Source organism: Symphalangus syndactylus, chromosome 4 (assembly GCF_028878055.3).
Source record: "Symphalangus syndactylus isolate Jambi chromosome 4, NHGRI_mSymSyn1-v2.1_pri, whole genome shotgun sequence".
Lineage (NCBI taxonomy): Eukaryota > Metazoa > Chordata > Mammalia > Primates > Hylobatidae > Symphalangus > Symphalangus syndactylus.
Window position 1 is genome coordinate 84,956,469 of NC_072426.2, and position 15,971 is coordinate 84,972,439.

The 15,971-nt window shown below is 50.0% G+C and overlaps 1 protein-coding gene across 12 annotated transcripts in view; it reads left to right on the forward strand.

Annotated features, from left to right (window-relative positions):
* Positions 1 to 15,971, forward strand: part of ARHGAP22 (Rho GTPase activating protein 22) — a 210,072-nt gene that overhangs the window by 60,885 nt on the left and 133,216 nt on the right. For 11 of the 12 annotated variants that reach the window (XM_055275387.2, XM_055275386.2, XM_063638050.1 and 8 more), the window contains one exon: positions 12,585 to 12,784. In XM_055275387.2, coding sequence (XP_055131362.1) covers positions 12,585 to 12,784 — 200 coding nt within the window. Of the gene's footprint in view, positions 1 to 12,584; positions 12,785 to 13,704; positions 13,752 to 15,971 lie in introns of those variants that run through there. The other variant, XM_055275389.2, reaches the window with a different exon arrangement.

The window sequence follows — 15,971 nt, forward strand, 5'->3', positions numbered from 1 at the left end:
TGAGACCAGCCTGGGCAACATAGCAAGACCCCATATTTACAAAAAAAAAAAAAAAAAAAGCCAGGCATAGTCATACACACCTGTAATCTCAGCTACTCAGAAGGCTGAGGTGGGAGAATCATCTGAACCTAGGAGTTTGAGCCTGCAGTGAGCTATGATCATGTCACTGCACTCCAGCCTGGGTGACACAGCAAGACCCTATCTAAAAAAAAAATAAACAAAATTATACACATATATATAAACAAGTTTTTAAAAGTAGGGGCACTCAAGAACCATTAGCATCATCTGATGCTTGTGCAGAATTCCCAGGACAGTGTGGGACCCTGAAGGAGGTCCCCTTTGCCCTTGGCGGCAAATTGCATTAACTTTGTGAAACCATCTCTTCCCGGCCCCTCCAGAGTGCCTCTTCCAATACCTCATCTCTCTCTCCTCAATCAATCTTTTGGCCTCAATACTTACCCTTTAAATCAATTCAGCTCTGAGATCCATCTTGCTCTTTTCCCAGCCAGGCTTTAAAATCTCATTGACTTTTATAAATCAATTGTGTTTTAGCTCTCCTGTCCTGCAGCCACTTCTCCATGCTCTAGGGGCTGCACTCACTTAGCTGCAGATAGAAAACATCTCTGGCCCACGGCAGGGCGCCTCACCCCAGGGAGCATCTCCAGAGCTGAGAGCCAGGCAGCTGCCCGAAGGCACAAGTCTATTCAAAGGCTGCCACAGTCTATTCAAAAGGTCCTGAAAACAATCAAATATGTTCAGTGGGGATCTCCAAACCAAAGCAGACCCTGAGATAAGGATTCACCTGCAGTAATCTGTTAACGAGACCCTCAGGGGACACAGCTGGGGGATGCGGGGAGGGAGATCCGAAAGCAGGACATGAGCAAGGCCCTGTTACCCTTTCAGGTGTAACAGGAAAGGGAGGTCTCAGCCCGTGCCCCCAACTGAAGAGTGAAGTACACCCCTGTACCTAGCTAGAAATAAGGTTGGTTAGGGGTTTTTAAGCTCGTAAGTTGGGCGAGGGGTGGACGATATAAACTCCTAGGCACTCCCAGTCTTCCCAGTATGTGGGCAAAACAGGCTCCAGCAGCCCAAGGCCAGTCTTCCAAAACCTGCCAGCAATCCTGAGAAACCACCACCCACCCCTGGGAAGACTGTTGGAAGGACAGTACAGTTGGGGGTGGGGAGGGGAATAGACACAGGAAAAGGGATCCAAGAGAATTTGGGTAGAACTCCATCATGATCCGTATGATCTCAGAGAGCAATGTCTGAGCTTTGGCAGCTGCCAGGTGCTCTTGTCAGTGCAGGGCTGGGCCCATGAGTGATCCACACATCCTCACTGAGCCCCTGATTGGCAAGAGAGAGACGGGGTGGAGGAGGCAGCCTGGAGTGCCAGGCTCACCCAAGCAGCTCACCTGCAGAGAGGGACCAGTGTGCTCACTCACAGTTCCCCGACGGTGGTCCCATGGGAGGACCACAGATAGGCTTGGTCCAGGCTTCCACCAGCATCCTGGCCTGTTCGTTGTAAGCTGATCGGTGTTAGTCTCTCCCACTAGCTTGGGAGCTCCATGCAGGCAGAGGCTCTGTCCTTCTTGCTTGTTGTGGTCCAGAGCCTAGTGTGATGCTTGTCTCAGATAAATACTCACAAGCATGTATCAAATAATGATCCTTTAATTGCTATTTTAGATCTCCTGTAAGGGGATCCAGCTCCACTCCAAAAGAGCTCTTTCATTTAAAACTTTTAATTGTAATTTATATAATAAAAAAATTCATTTCCTTCATGAAATGTACAATATAACAGCTCCAGGCTTCCCTTTAGGAACACTATCACCGTTCTAGGTGAGATATGTTCCTTCCAGACTTAAGTGTGTATGAACACGAGCACCCGCTGAGAAACCATTGCAATGTCTTTTGTTTAGGATTTTTGTTTTCCTTTCCTTTTTATATAAAGTGGTTCCCCATATCCACAGTATTGTGTTTGCAGTTTCAGTTACACATGGACACCCATAGTCCAGAAATAAACAATTCATAAGTTTTAAATTGTATGCTGTTCCGAGTAGCGTGGTGGACTCTCCCACTGTCCCACTCTTTCTTGCCCAGCACATGAATCCTCTCTTTGTCCAGCATCTTCACACTGTCTAAGCTACCTGCCTGTTGTCACTTAGTAACCTTCTCAGCTATCAGATATACTATCACTGTATCACAGTGTTTGTCTTCCAGTAACCCTTACTTTACTTAATAATGGCTCCAGAGCACAAAAGTGTGGTGCCAATTTAGTAATTAAACTTTGTCATAGATATGTATGTATAGGAAAAACTGTATACAGGGTTCAGTACTACCTGCAGTTTCAGGCATCCCCAGGGGGTCTGGGAACATCCACTGGGGATCTAAGAACATATCCCCCCCTTGGATAAGGGGAGACTACTGTAGTTTTATATTTTGTATATTGTTCTGCAACTTACTTTCTTCCACTTCTATAATATAATTGAAGTAAATGTTGAGGTAAAGCAGGAAGGAGAAATGGAGCGGTGGCGGAAACAGCTTCTAAAGAGTGGTAAGAGAGGCGTCGTTGAAAAAGTGATGTTTCAGTAAAGAGTGAAGGGGCTGAGAGAGGAACCCTAGGGCATCCGGGAGGGCCCAGCGAGCAGAGGGCATATGGCAGGTGTAGAGCCAGGTGCTGGGCACATGTCTGCAGGAACAGCAGGAGACAGTGCGGCCAGGACAGGACAGAGGAGGCCGAGACGCCATGTGGCCAGTCCCCAGAACCCTCATAGGCCATAGCGTCAGATCTGACTGTTGCTCTGAGAGAGCTCAGGAGCCTGCAGGGTTTTCATAGGGCGCAACATGATCTAAGTCCCACCTTAAGAACTCTTGCTGGCTGCCTTGTTTAGAAGAGGCTGCAGCAGTAACTCGGGTGAGAAACAAAGCAGCTGGGAGCAGGGAAGGTCTGAGGATGGGGTATCCACTGGCTGAGATGGGGGGACCATGGGAGGAGTGGGTTCTGGGGCAGAGAAAGACCAGGAGTTCTGCTTTGGACATGCAGCATTGGCAGGGTCAAGGCCAGAGTTGAGCCACATGAGGGCCTTCTGTGCACAGATGGTGTCCAAACCCATGAGGCAGAGATATAGACAGACATGGGGGCCAAGGACTAGCCCTGCACACTCAGCACTGAGAGGTCAGGAAGATGGGGAGATGAGAGTGACAGCCGGTGAGGGAGGGGAGAAGCGGGGGAGTATAATCTTGGAACCCAGGGGTACAAAGTGGTCCTGGGACAGAGAGGGATCAGCCTCACCGTCCAGTGCAGCCAAAGGGCCAAAGAATGGGAGGACTGACTGGACGCTTGGGTTGAACAATGTGAGAGTCATTGCCAACGTGGTAAGAGCAGTTCTGGTGGGACAGAGGTTGGGGAAGCCTGACTGGAGTGTGCTCAACAGAGAACAGAAGCCAGGTGCGGTGGCAGGTACCCATAGCCCCACCTCTTGGGAGACTGAGGATTGCTTGAGCCCAGGAGTTCGAGTCTAGCCTAGGCAACGTAGTAGTGAGACTCTGGTCTAAAAGAGAGAGAAAGAACAGGGCAGGAATTGGAGACAAGGATTGAAGACAGTGAGGTGCTGGATAAAAAGAGAAGCTAACCATGTTAGCTTGTATATTTTGATCTCATTCTTTTCAAGTCTTTTCTAATGTGAATATAGCACAGTTTGTCCATTTTCTTACTAATGGGGACTCAGGTTTTTGCATTTTTAGATATCAATGGGCATGCTTGATTGTGACTACCCATGCATTTGTAGTTCTCTCTGCAGGACAGAGGTGAGCAGCACAATTGTTAGATTGCAGAGTATGCATGTTTTGTTGTTGTTGTTGTTGTTTTGGGGTTTTTTTTTTAGACAGGGTCTTGCTCTATTGTCCAAGCTGGAGTACAGTGATGCAACCTCAACTCACTGCAACCTCTGCCTCCCAGGCTCAAGGAATCCTCCCACCTCAGCCTCCTGAATAGCTGGGACCACAGGGGCACACCACCATGCCCAGCAAATTTTTGTATTTTTTGTAGATATGAGGTTTCGCCATGTTGCCCAGGATGCACGTTTTTAATTTTAATGAATACAGCCCAATTACTCTCTATATGTGACTTAGGATTACTCACAGCCTCACCAACATGTGATGTTGCCAAACTTAAAAAAAAAAAGTACCTATCTAAATGGTACACAGTGCGGTATCTTATTACGGCTGTAGTCTGCATTTCCCCTCTCACTGCTGAAGTTCAGCATACCCATACATGCTAGTAGTTATTTGTATTTCCTCTCCCTTCTATTGCATATTCACTTCTTTAATTTGTTCAATTCTGAGAAATGAAGGATCCCTCCTGGATGAGAAAATGGCGTGAAACGGTGCCTCCTCTGCTGGCCTTGCACCTTGAGGTGACTTTGCATTGAACAGCCCTTTTGCTCTCCTCTAATGATGAATGAACCTTTGGGTACTTGAATTCCATTTGCCTACACCCAGGGTTTTGACCTCTTGGGTTTGTGTTAACGTTTTTTCATCTCAGGCTTCATTTCTTTTCGAGTCTGCGGGCTCGCTGGCACCCTCCCTCTTAGCCTGGCGCTCCTCCTCTCTGGAGGCTCTGAGCTGAAGCACCTAAGGGCTGCTTAGGCTCCAATGGCAGTCTCAGAACTGCAGTGTCCGTAGTGAGCAAGACCAGCCAGGGTTTGAATCCCAGCTCTGCCACATAAGAGCAATGTTGTGTGACCTTGAGGAAGCTCTTCTCTCCTCTGAGCCTCAATTCGAACATCTGAGAAATCAGGGCTGCTCTGAGAAATAAGTGAAATTATTCAGGTCACCCACCTGGCCCTAGCTCTGGCCATCACAGGCTCTTGTGCACGTCCATCCCTCCCACTGCCCACCCACCCCAGCCCTACCCTGCCCATGCACTGAGTTTCTTCTTTCTCTCATCTCACCCCAAGAGGAAGCAATGCCCCCATGACCACCTCCAGCATCCCCAGGACGGCCAGGCCAGAGTCATGCAGCAAGCGCCAAGTCTACCATCCTCAGTGACTGGGAAGGCGTGCAGCCCATGTCCTCCCTCACAGGCCAGATGGCGGGGCTCAGCGCAACCTGCACAGTCCGGGCCAGGCCACCCAAGGGTTTATGGGCACCCTGGCACAGATGCAGCTCAGGGCCACAGCAATATAGAGGCATGAGATCAGGATATAATCAGAATGAGCACAAGGAGGGCTATGGGGAACAGGTAGACTCTCTAATCCCAGCCGGTAGGGCCTCAGCTGGTGGGGCACTTCGGAGCAGAGGAAGGCCTCATTCCTGCTACAGGGCACCTCCTTGCCCCCTGCCACAACAGAAGAGAGTGTCTTGCCATCTCATGCTAACCTCTGACCACCTGAGCTCAGGCTCCACATCCTGTCACCTCGCAGGAAGCTCCCTCTTGACACATCACCCCACCTGACCGTCACCCACAGCCTCCACCTCTGCCAGTCCAAATGCACTTAAACCGGCTCAGGTCCCTCCCATTCTAGCAAGGGGCACCCTGCCCCTCCATGCCACCCTCCCCTCCAGCACACTCCCCCCTTCTCTCCTGCTTGCAGGGAACATTCCTGAAAGAGTTCTCCGGGCTCCTTTGCTGTACTCCCCCTCCTGTCACCCCTACCCTTTCTCTGTAAAGTGGCCCTTGTGTACCCTCACCCCTCCACCCACGACACTGCCACCTTAACTCTCTTCCCTTGGCGTGGTTTACCTGCTTTTGAAAATTTTGTTTATAATTGACACATAATGATTGTACATGCCTGTGGGGTGCAGTGTGGAGGGAGCTACACACAGGAAAATCCTGTGCTGCAGAAGGGTGGCGATTGCCAGGCTGGGGCTGGATTTTCCTCTGTGCATAATAAATACCATAACTACTTCTGTGAAGAGAGTAAGATTTTTTAGAACTCTGTGTAGGAAGATCTGTGTGTAGCTCCCTTAGTAGCTGCATATCTATTCTGGAGAATCTTGTGGAAGGCAGGAGCTAAGAGTCAGGAAGTAGCGCAGGCAAGGGATGGTTATATACAAATCGGTTCAGTAAAGGGGAGATGAAAAGAAGGCAGAATGCACAGAGAGAATCTTCAGATTTGGAAACTAAGGGACTCTAGGGCTTGACGGGGAGAGATTTGTCTGAACAAGTCCAAGCTGTTAAGTCTGGTTGGTCATGGAGCCCTGGATGAGAATGGGGAGGAGGAGTGGGTTGGGGAGAGACATGTTGAATTTGGACATAGGCCCAGATAACCATGAGACGTTTCTCTGGAGTGTCCTGCAGATGGTTTGACACATGAGTCTGAAGCTCCTGAGTAAGATCCAGGCAGAAATAATGCCCTGGGATTCGTAATGAAATAGAGACAGCTGGGACAACCCTGGGCAACAGCAGGATTTGGGAGGATGGAGGAAGTTGAGGCCAGGAGCAGGCTGGGGAGGCGGAAAGAAACTTGGGCAAAAACGCTGGTATTTGGGCTCTGCAGAGGGGGAGGAAGAGCTTCCAGAAGCAGAAGGTGATTAACAGTGTCTGAGCCACCACAAGGCATCAGAGGATGAGACCCTGAGATCCAATTCAGGTTGTATTTGGTCAGAGCAATATCAGGAGAGGCCAAAATCTCCAAATGCAAGGAGTTGGTGGGGACTGGGGGGTGAGGAAGGAGAGGCAGGTGTGTGGGCTACCCTCTCAAAATGTGCCTGTCAGCAAGAGTAGGTGACAGCGGCCCGTCGGCACATGCACTCATGTGAGCCAAGAGATTGCAAGTGCCAGGCTAGCTTCTTCCTCCCAAGCCTGAGCCCCACCTCCCCTGAGGTCATCCCACACTCTAGTATCCTTCGAGGCCTGGCCTGGGGGCTCCCTCCGCGGGGTGGAGGGACCTCAGCAGAGGTTTACAGCGGAAGGGTCGGCACCTCAGGGTCAGCATCCACAGCCTTTGCCTGCCCCACAAGGCCTGTGCTCTTTCATCCCTCTGTGGTGGTTGTGATTTACTTCCCCTGCCAGAGTGGGGGACCCCACGGGGAACACCATCAAGTCAATTGGGCTCTGTACCTGGAGGAGCTCCATAGATTTGGAATAAATGGATGAGTGAATGGATGGTCCTGCATGTGCATGGAAGAGCCACCTTTGGGAAGAGCGGAGGGCGAAGGGCACCCTCCTCCTCTCTGGTCCTGAGCTTGCCTGGGGCCTGCTCCTGGGGCCCCTCCAGAAACTCGGATCCGTTCTGGAGACTTAGAATGCCAGAGCTGTTTGACTTGAGGCCTGGTTTAAATATTAACAGGACCAAATAAATTGATTAAATGAAGTGCAGATGACAGGAACAGCGGTTACTAATAAATCATAGCAATGATTATTTTCCTTTCAAGAAGCTCCATCAGCCTAATATGTGTGTGATTGATCAGCTAGGGAAAATCTTAGGCTGGTTTGGCAGCTTCAGCAGCATCTGCAGGAAGTGCCTCCTTGTCAGAGGGGCTGGAGCCAGCCTTTCCTATCCTCCAGGGTGGGGCAGGTGGGACCCTCGGGGATGCCTGCATCTACTGAAATAGAGACCACCCAGAGCTTCCTGCCTACCGGCTCCCTTGCCCCGGTGAACATGGCCCCCCATACCTGCTCCCTCCTTATGTGAAGCTCTCAGGAGGCCTGATGCCTGGGCCTTGGGCATCAGGGCACAGAGTGTGCCCACCTTCTTTGTCTTGCCACACTGACTACAGGCCAGTCCCGCAGTCAGCCACGTATTGATTGCACAAGATCCTGCTCTCAGCCAGGCTCAGAGTCCATGGTCCTGTGCACAGGGAGCTCACCCTTCTTGAGGCAGGCATGCCTGGACAGAGAGCACCTCACAGACATTGTCCACCACTGGGACAGAGGGTACAGCAGTGCTCAGAGGAGTTGGACTGTGCTGATGAGTCACCAAGTTTTTGTTGAGCTCCTAATGTGCACCAGCCCTGCACAGGATACTATGAGGGATGTGGAAGGAAGAGCAGGTGCATTTAATGAGCCAGCTTCAGGCCCTGTTGTAATAGAAGACAAGAGACAGAATCAGGGATGTAGCTCTAGAACATTCCATGACTTCTGTCCCCGCTGAAGACCCTAAAGAGTGCTCTGCAAACATCTGTGGAAGGACAAAAGGTGCTCCATAGCCCTTGAAGATTCTGATAAGAGATAAAGGAGAATTCAAGAATAGACAGTGGAGGCCTGAGCCAACCCACCAGCTCCAGAGACTCCTCCCCACCAGGGGAAACAACATCTCTTGAGTCTCATGGTAGGAATTTCATGTGATTAAACAACAAAAGCCCAGGCACTGGTGACTTAATTTGACCAGCGATTCTCAACCCATTAAAGGAATTTTAGAGATGAGCAAGTTGAGACCCAGGTAAGAAAACTCAGTAATCAAAGGGGCACACCTCTCCCTGTCCTCCTCAGTCCCCTGCCAGACTCCACTCAAGCCCAGGGGTCCTGAAAACCCTTGTCAGCTCCACCTCCCAGGGCCTGATGCAGCCCCAGCCCTGGAAAGGGACTGGTGAGTGCTGCTGAATCCAGCCTTGCTCAACCCCTCACTGGATTGAGATGGAGAAGGGGAGGGGGCAGCCCTGGAGCAGAAAGGCCCCTTCTGATAATGTTGGGTCTCTTATGGCACAACCCCACCTGTCTCATCAGAGGCTCACCTCACCCTCATCTGGGCAGGGTGGTTTCTTCCAAGTCTGTGTCCTCCACACAGGGCTGCTGAGGTTGCAGAGCAGCCAGGGCTCTGCAGCACAGATGCAGGATAGGGTGCTACAGGTGTCTGGAAATACAGGTTCTGGAAATTCCAGGCTGTAGAAAGACTTGCAGGAAGGGCTGGGGCTCCTGTGGAGAGGGAAATGGGGCCTGGTAGCTCTGGGCCTCCAGGACTCCAGGTTTTTATGCCACTGAGTTTGACTCAGTGCTCCTCCTGCTGTAGGCAATCAACTAAATGGGCAAAGGGAGCGAGCAGACGTCTCATACAATTAGTAGAAGCCCATGCAAAGATGTTCCAGCTGATTAATCACCCAAAATCAGAACAGCTAAGACAATAACTTCGTGCCATTTTATACCTACTAAATTATGGAGTAGGAATGCCCAAATTATACTATTTTATGTTGGTGGTGATGGGGAAAGTGGCACATTGGCATAATTGTGTGGTGGAATACAGCCAAACGCCATCTCTAGAAGGCAGTGTGTAGTGGCATTTAAAGGGCCAGGGGCCAGAGAGCGGTCCATTCTCTGCCCTGTGACCTCGCTGCTGGGAGCCCAGCTTTAGGAAACAAATTCTGCATGGAGACATCCACTGGGCCATCTCCATTATCCTAATCCTCATCACCATAGTAACCCATTACTAGGCACCCGTACGTCTAAGCACTCTGCAGTTATGGTGTCTCCCCTCTGCCAGCTTGCCCTGCTGGGTGAGGTGTTGTTATCTCATATGGGCCCAGTTTTCTGATTGGCAAACTGAGGCACAGAGAGTTCACAGAGCTGGTGGTGATGCAAACTCAAGCCTTAGTCCAAAGCCTGTATTTCTTCAGTTGGGTCCCAACATCTTTTTAATTAAATAACTCACATTGAGGAGAATGCCAATACCCATCAACGTAAGAATCTAAAGGCAATGTATGGTGTGCCCATTTGCAAGGATAATAACCAGCCATAGAAATAAAGGAGGGAAGCACACTCTAAATCCACATGAACAAGTGTAGGGACTAGCCCCACAGAAAGGAGGGAAAAAAAGTGCTGATCATTCTGAAACACAGATAAGGTGAAGCTCAAGCCCAGTTTCAGGGCTCTGTTGGGCTTCAGAAGGGGCTGTTTTCCTTGAAAGTCCTGGGCCATGTGATCCACACTCAGCTCCCTGATTTGCCTTCCCGTTAGTCTCTGGAAAAAACCCACTGTCCTGAGGAATCACCAATCCAGCTTCAGTGTGCAGGGGCAAGCATGCAAACAACTCACTTCCTCTCTGGGCCAAAACACAGCCAAGGCAAGGCTAGAGCATTCAACCTCAACCTCTCCAGCAGCAGAAGGAAAGCAATAGGGAATCAAGGTGGAGCAGGTGAGGACCTAGACAGTCTGACACCAGGGTGGCTAGTGGTACTCATAGATCTATCACAGCTACTTGGGTCCCAGAGGGAGAAGATGAGGCCTCCTGTGAATGCTGCTGCTGTCCATGAGCCAACCCCTTCCAGAGCAGGGACCTGTGTAAAAGTGATAGATTCAGTATTATACCGCAGGCCGTATGACAGTTGAGGTGAAGGTGTGAACACGAGTGTTGGGGTGATCGGACCCAACACCAGGCTGTGGGAGCGATGAAGTCCAGCGGAGTCAAAGGAATGAGAAAAGACAAGAGAGAAAGTGGGACTGGGGGCCAACGTTAGTACAGAGGCTGCGAAGGCCCAAGCTCTGGGAGCCCACACCATTTATTGGTGATCAAAGAAAGAAACAGGTGGTGAGGATGTGGAGGTTGAAAGGAAGAGTGTATCAAGCAAATGTGCTACAGCTGTGATGGTTTAGCATTTTCTTTGAAACTTATGGCTACTTGAGATAATGGGAATGCTAGAAGCAAGGAGCCAGCAAGTCTAGACACATTGCAAAGGCCACCAGGGATTTTAGACCCTGGACCCTGGACATGTTTCAAGCCCTGCCTCAGCTTCTCTCTCAACACTCAGCTTTTCTCCCAACACACCAAGCTATAATGTGTCCTCAGACACTGCCTGAGTGCTATGTAATTTTTTTTTTTTTTTGAGACGGAGTCTTGCTCTGTTGCCCAGGCTGGAGTGCAGTGGTGCAGTCTCAGCTCACTGCAAGCTCCGCCTCCCAGGTTCAGGCCATTCTCCTGCCTCAGCCTCCCAAGTAGCTGGGACTACAGGCACCTGCAACCATGCCCGGCCAATTTTTTGTATTTTCAGTAGAGACAGAGTTTCACCGTGTTAGCCAAGACGGTATCAATCTCCTGACCACGTGATCTGCCCGCCTTGGCCTCCCAAAGTGCTGGGATTACAGGCGTGAGCCACTGCGCCCAGCCAGTGCTACGTAATATTTAATGTCATGTTAAGATACAAAAAATACCTAACAATAAGGGTGACCCTAAGTATCCAGTGATATATAACCACCATGACTTACGTCTATTCCCTGCCCTCCACAGTAATGAGGACACGCATGTAGAACTGGGTAAGACATCATCTCCTCCAGTCCCCACCCTTCAGTCCAGAGTGGCAGAAAGACAACCACACAGATAATCACCAGCCATGGGCCACCTGTCCTGGTAGGGGAGGGAGTGACTATCTGGAGGAGATTCAGAAGGAAGGCTCCATGGAGGAAGTGTCCTTTGAGTTGGCTCTTGAAGGATATGTAGGAGCTCACCATGCGGCTAATGCCAGGGTATGGATGGGAGAGGGATGGAAGAAAAGTCCAGGCTAGTGGGACCGTGTGGGCAGAAGTAGGCCAGGCTTAGGGAACTGCAGTCACTAGTGTAGTGGGAAGAGCTTACAAACACACACACAGAATCACAGATACAGTGCAAGAATTGTAGGTCACAGGCACTGTGCTTTCCAATCACAAGTTAGGATCCATGGTCTAAGAATTACAGGTGTGATTACATTTGAACTCAGAATGATTTCTCCAGAGTTCAAGATGGCCCCTCCTAGTGATCACTGCGGCAATGGCCTTGATACTGGCCAGAGAGAGGAGAGGAGCTTCCCTGGGGACAGAGGAGAATAAAGGAGGGGGACAGAAGGGGAAGGAGTAGGGGCAGAGGGGACAAGAATTCAGTCATCCCTGTGAAGGGCAGCACCAACCTTGGCGGGGTGTGGCTCAGCACCATCAACCAGAAGAAGGACCTACAGGGCTCACGGGCACTCAGAGGCTCTGGGGTAGGAGTGCTGGCCCCTCTGCCCTGCCAGGAAGCCACCAACAAGCCACAGCAAACAGCTGAAGCAGAAGCCCCACTGTTGGATGGTCCCAGGGAACAAATACAAAGGCTTTGGGGGCTCGGATGCCTCCAGAAGAGAGGGGCTAAGCAGAAACCAGATCTGGGTGGGGCCAGCTCCTTCTGGACCTGAGCAACAGGAACCCTACTAGACTGTGAGCTCCAGGAGGATCCAGAGGTTTATCTGTTTTTTATTTCACTACTTTGTCCCCTGGAAAACTGGAATGGTTTTGTGCACATAGTAAGAAATCAATAAGCAATGGCTGAATGAATAAATGAATCATTGAACAAATGAATGGGTGGATGGATGAATCCATGGATAAACAGGTGGATGCATGGATGGATACAAGGATGCATGGATGAACAAACGTGGAGGAATGAAGAACCTGGGATCCCAGAGACAGAGCAGAAACTAACCAGGTGGGCAGGCTGTACCCCTACCCCAGGGGGATCACTACAGGCTCCTGCACAGATGCTCCAACCCATGCCCCTTCAATGCCAAGGGGAAGTAGGCCCAGCTGCTCACATCCTGCTGGCCTTGGCTTCCATGCATCAGTCACGAGGCAGCTGGGATGCCAGGATGGGGGTAGGACTGATAGCAGGCACGCTGCCTTCATGCTCACTGTGTGTGTCCTTGGCTTTCAGCCCGCTCCAAAAGCCTGGTGATGGGGGAGCAGAGCCGGAACCCCGGGAGGACACCCTGCCCTCACATGCTGGGCCCCGTGCTGAAGGCAGGCTGGCTGAAGAAGCAGAGGAGCATCATGAAGAACTGGCAGCAGCGCTGGTTTGTGCTGCGTGGGGATCAGCTTTTCTACTACAAGGACAAAGATGAGATCAAGCCCCAGGTGAGAAGTGCATGTCCGGTGTGCCGTGGGCATCACGGCAGGGCTCCACAAGAGGGAAGACCATGCCCAGGAGAAGGGAGGAAGGCACAGAGCCACTGACTCCATCACAGTGATGTTTTGCCAGGATTTCCAAAGTAATTTTCATTCTTATCCCCCACGTTCCTGGTATCACAGCCTGTTTTACTGGAACATTCCACAACTTCTGCAATGAAAATGTTTCCTTAAAATGTTGATAGAGAAGGTCCCTGCCCAACTTAAGAAAGCAACTCTTCCATGTTCTTTTTGGCCCCTTCATGCTTCCAAGAAGGACATACATGCACACATTTCATTACTTCTGTCTTGCAGGAAAATGGGTCACCAGACACATCTAGCCTCAAACTGAAACCTGGCTCACTCTGAAGCCCTTGTGCCCATCCCGCATAGGGTTTCTGTGTCCAGCACTGTGAGACCCACATTTTAAGAAGGTGCTTTAAATATTTGCCTTTTATCCAAATTGCACTAAGTTTACTCCCTCAGAGCAGCAAGTAGCCTCACCCATCACAGTGTAGCCTCGTCACAGCGACCCATGCAAACGTCGTAATGAGGTACTCTGTGTGCTGCCATCCAAGACACCTGGGCCAGAAGCACTTGGGCAATCCAGTCCCTGTGATGGGTTTCAGAGAGAGAAAGGGTATCTCTTGGGGAAAAAACAGCAAGGGTTCTTAAAGGACTTGTCCAAAAAGCTGCTTCTAGTCATGGGTCCAAGTCAGAGAGGGCAGATCCCCTTGTTTGGGGTCACAGGTCACAGAATCTTGCTGGGAAGGGACCTGGTTCACATCCAGCCATCCCCACAGCATGGGGGCAGAGAGGGGACTCTGGGATGGGCAAGGGGTGAAGGGGGAGCTGGGCATGAGAAAATGTCCCTTTCTCTCCTCTTTCAGTTCTTCTAAGCATGTCAAGGATAAAGTGTCAACCCTGTGAGCCTACCTTTGACACTTCTCAAACACTTGGATCCTCCTTTTAAACAAAATATGGGGGTGCGGGGGTGGAAAGGGAACAGGCCTCATCTTACTTAGAGCCTTCAGTGCAACAGGAAATGGCTGTTCATGAATAACTTTCCACCTTCGTTCTGTCCATTCCAATAGCTACCTCTATGGAAAGTAATTCCAATAGCTACCTCTGTGGAAAGTTCCCACTTGTGATAGAGATATCAAGTTTTCCTTTCTAAAATACTGTATATTGACATTAAAACCAAAAGTGTTTCACAGCAACGTGAATGCACTTAATGGCATTTACCTATATATTTAAAAGTGGCTCAAATAGTAGACTTTTTGTTACACATCCGTTACCACAATAAAAATAAATTAATTAGAAGTAAGACTGCTTCAGGAAAACTTTTACACAAATAATAGCACAGATGAAACGTGAGTATGACAAAAATCATGAAGGTGGATTCAGAAAACCCTGATGTTGTCCAGCCTCCTTGATTGTATGAGAAAGGAGAACTCTAAGTTAGTTAAGTGAGCCAGATAGGAACTCTGGAATCAGCTAGATCTGAACGAGACCTAGCACGCTAGCTGTGCAGTGTGAACAAAAGTTTTCTGAAATGGAATATGGGGGAAAGAGACTTTATTCCAGTGAACAGTTTGCAAACTGGGGAGACACAGCTTCCATGCAAAAGGTGAAGGTGTGTTCCAGAGAACATAAGGGAGGGTTCTATAGCAAACTTGCCAGCCCAGGTTCCCAATCAGGTCTGTTTATGCAAATGGAGGATTCGGACTTATTTAGTTCTGAGGGATGATACAGCTGAGCTCTGGAAGGTAAGTTCTGATTGGTTGGTTCAGGTGAACTCTAATTGGTTGGTTCAGGTGAGATCTGAAAGTTCCAGAATTAAACAGGAGTCTGGTCTTTGGGGAAAGGCAGAGTACATGTGTGATCCCTAGTCAGCCAATGTCCACTTGGCCCTATTTTAAATTTAGGTCCAGTTAGCCCCTGGGGACTCATCTTCAAGGACTGACTGTTTCAGGTTCACATTTGTTTACAATGGGGAGTACATTTTTTTTTTTTTTTACTTTAGATTGTATCATTTGTAAAATGGAGACAATATTACCTCCATCACAGAGATGAGCTAGGGGTTAAATTGTATAACATACACATAACTGGGTACAAATCCTAGCACACTGGATACTCAAATCTGAGCCAACAAGCCCACGCAGCCCTGCCCTCACCTGGCCCCCAACTGCCCCCCAGGCTCACCCCTAGGCTGGGCACCACGCCCCTGGTTCCCCACAGTCATTTCCTTCTGGCTTCCCAGTTTTGTAGACCAGCCTTGGCCCTTCAACAGTGTCTTGGCTTTCCTGTCTGACCTGTTGGTGATCTGTCACTCTGATTACTGTGAACAGAGTTGCCAGAGTTGCTCCCAGCCTTTCAGAGCCCTGCCTGGACCCTTACTGTCACCCTCCTCCTGGACCAGCCCACAGCGCTGCCTCCTGGGAGCAGGACTTTGTGATGCTGGGAGAGCCCGGGTGCTCATGACCCTGAGGCCACCCAGGCCACACATGGACAGAGCCTCTTCTGCCACAGGCTTCCCCACGTATTCCTTATAGTGAGCCTTGAAGTGGCCCTGGGAGCCCTCACCCATCAGCTAGCTCCATAAGGAACCTCTATCTCCTGAAATTTCTAAGCCAGACACTCCTCTCCCTCCCCTGCCATGTTTTCCAGACCTCCACATCCTCTGGTGGAAGCAACTAATAAAATGGAGGCATGGACATCCGTAGTCACCAGCCAGGACACAAGAGCAGCCCTTAAGCCCAATCCAAACTGGACCAGGGCATTTATTGCCAGGGAGCACGTTGGATCATGAGATGGGCCAGTATCTCCCAGCAGATGCCAGCATCTGCCCAGAGCTCTTGTGGCCTTTCTGGGTCTGGCTGGCACTCACTCCCAATTCCTCTTGGGGCAATAAAACTTATTCCCATTTCCCCCAACAAAGCCTGGCTTCTATGGCACCCCACTGCCCAGGTTCCCAATCTCAAGGCAACTGTCGGTCAATTTTGATTCATTCAGCTTATACAATATGATCTCAAACTTGCACAGCTGCTGGCAACATAGCCTCACAAATTTCTATTTAATTGCATGAACGGCATGTAATAGACTAATTCTCAATATCTGGTTCCTGGAAAAATATGCCCTGCTCACTGTTCTCAGT